This window comes from Palaemon carinicauda, chromosome 13 (genome assembly GCF_036898095.1).
Source record: "Palaemon carinicauda isolate YSFRI2023 chromosome 13, ASM3689809v2, whole genome shotgun sequence".
NCBI lineage: Eukaryota > Metazoa > Arthropoda > Malacostraca > Decapoda > Palaemonidae > Palaemon > Palaemon carinicauda.
In genome coordinates, this window is record NC_090737.1 from 120871727 (window position 1) to 120876726 (window position 5000).

The window sequence follows — 5000 nt, forward strand, 5'->3', positions numbered from 1 at the left end:
TTCCTATTTCCCTCTGTCTGATTTCCCTCCCTCTTTGTCTATTTTATTCCTATTTTCCTCTGTCTGATTTCCCTCCCTCTATGTCTCTTTCCATTCCCATTTCCCTCTGTCTGATTTCCCTCCTTTGTCTATTTTATTCCTATTTCCCTCTGTCTGATTTCCCTCCCTCTTTGTCTATTTTATTCCTATTTCCTTCTGTCTGATTTCCTTCCCTCTTTGTCTATTTTATTCCTATTTCCCTCTGTCTGATTTTCCTCCCTCTTTGTCTATTTTACTCCTATATTCCTGTCTGATTTCCCTCCCTCTTTGTCTATTTCTATTCCCATTTCCCTCCCTCTTTGTCTATTTCCATTCCCATTTCCCTCTGTCTGATTTCCCTCCTTTGTCTATTTTATTCCTATTTCCCTCTGTCTGATTTCCCTCCCTCTTTGTCTATTTTATTCCTATTTCCTTCTGTCTGATTTCCTTCCCTCTTTGTCTATTTTATTCCTATTTCCCTCTGTCTGATTTTCCTCCCTCTTTGTCTATTTTACTCCTATATTCCTGTCTGATTTCCCTCCCTCTTTGTCTATTTCTATTCCCATTTCCCTCCCTCTTTGTCTATTTCCATTCCCATTTCCCTCTGTCTGATTTCCCTCCTTTGTCTATTTTATTCCTATTTCCCTCTGTCTGATTTCCCTCCCTCTTTGTCTATTTTATTCCTATTTCCCTCTGTCTGATTTCCCTCCCTCTTTGTCTATTTGATTCCTATTTCCCTCTGTCTGATTTCCCTCCCTCTTTGCCTATTTTATTCCTATTTTCCTCTGTCTGATTTCCCTCCCTCTATGTCTCTTTCCATTCCCATTTCCCTCTGTCTGATTTCCCTCCTTCTTTGTCAATTTCTATTCCCATTTCCCTTTGTCTGATTTCCCTCCCTCTTTGTCTATTTCTATTCATATTTCCCTCCCTCTTTGTCTATTTCTATTCATATTTCCCTCCCTCTTTGTCTATTTGATTCCTATTTCCCTCTGTCTGATTTCCCTCCCTCTTTGTCTATATTATTCCTATTTCCCTCTGTCTGATTTCTCTCCCTCTTTGTCTATTTCTATTGCCATTTCCCTCTGTCTGATTTCCTTCCCTCTTCGTCTATTTCTATTCCCATTTCTCTCTGTCTGATTTCCTTCCCTCTTTGTCTATTTCTATTCCCATTTCCCTCTGTCTGATTTCCTTCCCTCTTTGTCTATTTCTATTCCCATTTCCCTCTGTCTGATTTCCTTTCCTCTTTGTCTATTTCTATTCCCATTTCCCTCTGTCTGATTTCCTTCCCTCTTTGTCTATTTCTATTCCCATTTCCCTCTGTCTGATTTCCTTCCCTCTTTGTCTATTTCTATTCCCATTTCCCTCCCTCTTTTTCTATTTCTATTCTCATTTCCGTACCTCTTTATTTATTTGTTCCCATTTCCCTCCTTCTTTGTCTATTTCTATTCCATTTCCCTCACTCTTTGTTTATTTCTATCCCCATTTCCCTCCCTCTTTATCTACTTCTATCCGCACAATGTCCCTTCCAGGAGCAAGCAACAACGAAGACGAATGACGATGGTTTCCGAGCGCGACCATTACAGCCACCAGCAGGAGTACAAGATCACGGTGATGCTCATAGCAGTGGTTCTTCTGGCCCTGCTGTGCCAGATGCCAACTGCAGTGCTTCTACTTTATAGGTAGGTTTCTGAATTCAATTATTCAAAGCTTTTTGCAATAAAAAAACCGGTTTAAATCAATTTATAAAATCATATGTTCTCACGCAGAAAACGCAAAAGACATGGCAGTAAATAATTAATTTAACAAAAAATAAGCTTTAAATCAATTTACAAAATAACAAGGTCTTACGCAGAGAACGCAAAACACATGGCAGTAAATAATTAATTTAACAAAAAATAAGCTTTAAATCAATTTATATAATCACAAGGTCTTACGCAGAAAACGCAAAACACATGGCAGTAATAATTAATTTAACAAAAAATAAACTTGAAATCAATTTATAAGATCACAAGGTCTTACGCAGAAAACGCAAAAGATATGGCAGTAAATACTTAATTAATTTAACAAAAAATAAACTTGAAATCAATTTATAAAATCACAAGGTCTTACGCAGAAAACTCAAAAGATATGGCAGTAAATACTTAATTAATTTAACAAGAAATAAGCTTTAAATCAATTTATAAAATCACAAGTTCTTACGCAGAAAACGCAAAACACATGGCAGTAATATTTAATTTAACAAAAAATCCGCTTTAAATCAATTTATAAAATCACAAGGTCTTACGCAGAAAACGTAAAAGACATGGCAGTAAATATTTAATTAATTTAATAAAAGAATAGGCTTTAAATCAATTTATAAATTCATATGTTATTACGAAGAAAACGCAATAAAAAAAAAATACTTGAAACGGAAAAAAACCATGTGTGAAGAGAATGAAATGCCAGTAAAAAAATATTTTTTTCACTACAAATATATACTTAAAATAATTTTGGACTCTTATCAATGTAATTGCACTATCTGTGATTACAAGTATCTAATACATGTGTATAATAACGGTGCATCTTATTATCTCCGCCAACGAGGTTGGAAGGAGGTTATGTTTTATCCCCCTGTTTGTGTGTGTTTATTTGTTTATGAACAGCTTTCTAAACACAATTTTAATTGTAGAATAATTAAACTTGCAGGGATTAACTGTTATGTAATAAAATGAAAATGATTAGATTTTGGAAGGTCAATGTCAGAGGTCAAGGTCAAGGCCAAGCAAAATGTCCAATTCACGTAATCAGCCATAAGTTTGGACATCGATGTCACAGAGACTTCAAACTTGATTCATATTTGAGTGTATGAAAATCCACGTCAATTAATACAAGCTAAGGTCAAAGATCAAGGTCAAGGTCGATCAAAAGGTCGAGAAATAAGCTACCACGGCGGAGGTCTGCTCTCTACTGAGTGCCCCTCTAGTTCCCCACTGTTATCACTAAATTAAGGGGTCGGTTGCGTGATGTACCCTCTAATAACAACTGACACGGTTAACAATTTAGCAGGGGCTTTATCCGATCGCATGCCCTTGCAGTTATCCACCTCAGTTATTGGCGGAGGGCCTAACCTTTAACTAAATAGTGCAACTGCAAAGGTAGCAGTTTCCATAGTTATCAGCAGTGGGCCTTCTCGCCTTTAAGTAAAAAGCAAGACTGCGAGGCTGTCCTTTTAGTCGCTTTCTACGACTCGCGGGACATACGTTGGTAATATTCTTGTACAGGTTGTGGTGGGCGATGTGGTAGCGTCCCTGACTGGAGAACACCAGACTGGGGTTCGAGACCCGCTCAAACTAGTTAGTTTCTTTGGTCGCTGCAACCTCACCATCCTTGTGACCTCAGGATGTGCGGTTTCGGGGAGCCTATAGGTCTATCTGCTGAGTAATCAGCAGCCATTGTCTGGTCCTCCTTGATCCTAGCTTGGGTGGAGAGGGGCTTGAGCGCTGATCATATGTAGATATGGTCAGTCTCTAGGGCACTGTCTTGCTCAATAGGGCAATATTACTGTCCCTTGCCAATGCTATTCATGAGCGGCCTTTAAATCCTCCCACAGGAAATGGTAGAATGACTGTGCATTTTCTATTAAAATACTGTAGCTCATTATCATTTATTCCCATCACCTTACAAAATCATATAATACTAATCATTTATAAATATCATTATAATTCTACATGCAAATAAATTCACATTCTCTCTAATATTTCCCTTTATTTTGTCGTTTGATGCAGCACCGTGTACCAGCCACCCCAGGGCACAGCTGCATACGCCATCATGAGAGGTCTGGGCAACATCTTCAACCTTCTGAATGCCGTCAACGCAGCCGCCAATTTCCTGCTATATTGCGCGTTCTCTGATAAGGTTAGTCTATAAATTAGATTTTATACGAGAAACTTGAAGGGGGAGATTAACCCTCGGAAGTCTATGGTAAATTTATTGTGACTTTTACTCTAGATTATTATTAATATTATTACTATCCAAGCTACAACCCTAGTTGTAAAAGTAAGATGCTATAAGCTCAGGGGCTCCAACAGGGAAAAATAGCCCAGTGAGGAAAGGAAATAAGGAAATAAATTAATGAAGAGAACAAATTAACAATAAATCATTCTAAAATAAGTAACAAGGTCAAAACAGACATGTCATATATAAACTATTAACAACATCAAAAACAAATATCTCATAAGTAAACTATAAAAAGACTCATGTCACTGACTTCGTTATATATTAATATACGAAAATTTACATAATTTAAGTTACATTAAAAAAGCACTATTTTTTTACAAGAGTCACACAGATTAGTACTTTTCACTGTAGATGGATAAATCTACGTTTTTCACTGAATGCGTCATACATTGATATACGAAATTTTACATCATCCGAGTTGCATTTACAGATGAAGTATTTTTCACAATAAATAAACTCTGAGTTTTGTATTTTTCACTCTAGATGTATAAACCTACTAATTTATTTTTATTGAATTCGTCATAAATTGATATATGAAATTTTACATAAACTGATTTGCATTCACAAATGCGGTTTTTTTAATATAAAGTCTCACAGATTTCTACTCTTACAAAGAAGTTTCCTTCTTAAAAGTTGAAATCTTATACTACAAATAATAATTCTCTAAATACGATTGATGTTACAAATTCGAGGTATTATTATTATTATTATTATTATTATTATTATTATTATTATTATTATTATTATTGTAATTATAATTATAACTATAATTATAATCATCATTATTATAATCATTATAATCATAATTATTATTATAATTATAATCATTATTATAATTAAAATTATCATAATTAAAATTATTAATATAATTAATATAATTATTATAATCATTATTATCATAATTACTATTATAAAAATAATTATAATTATAATTATTATTATAATGATAATTGTTATTACAATTATCATTACAATTGTAATTATTG

General features: G+C 34.5%; 1 protein-coding gene across 1 annotated transcript in view; it reads left to right on the forward strand.

Moving 5' to 3' along the window:
- Positions 1 to 5000, forward strand: part of LOC137652175 (FMRFamide receptor-like) — a 107570-nt gene that overhangs the window by 91142 nt on the left and 11428 nt on the right. The window contains exons 7-8 of the mRNA XM_068385384.1: positions 1548 to 1697; positions 3783 to 3912. Coding sequence (XP_068241485.1) covers positions 1548 to 1697; positions 3783 to 3912 — 280 coding nt within the window. The remainder of the gene's footprint in view (positions 1 to 1547; positions 1698 to 3782; positions 3913 to 5000) is intronic.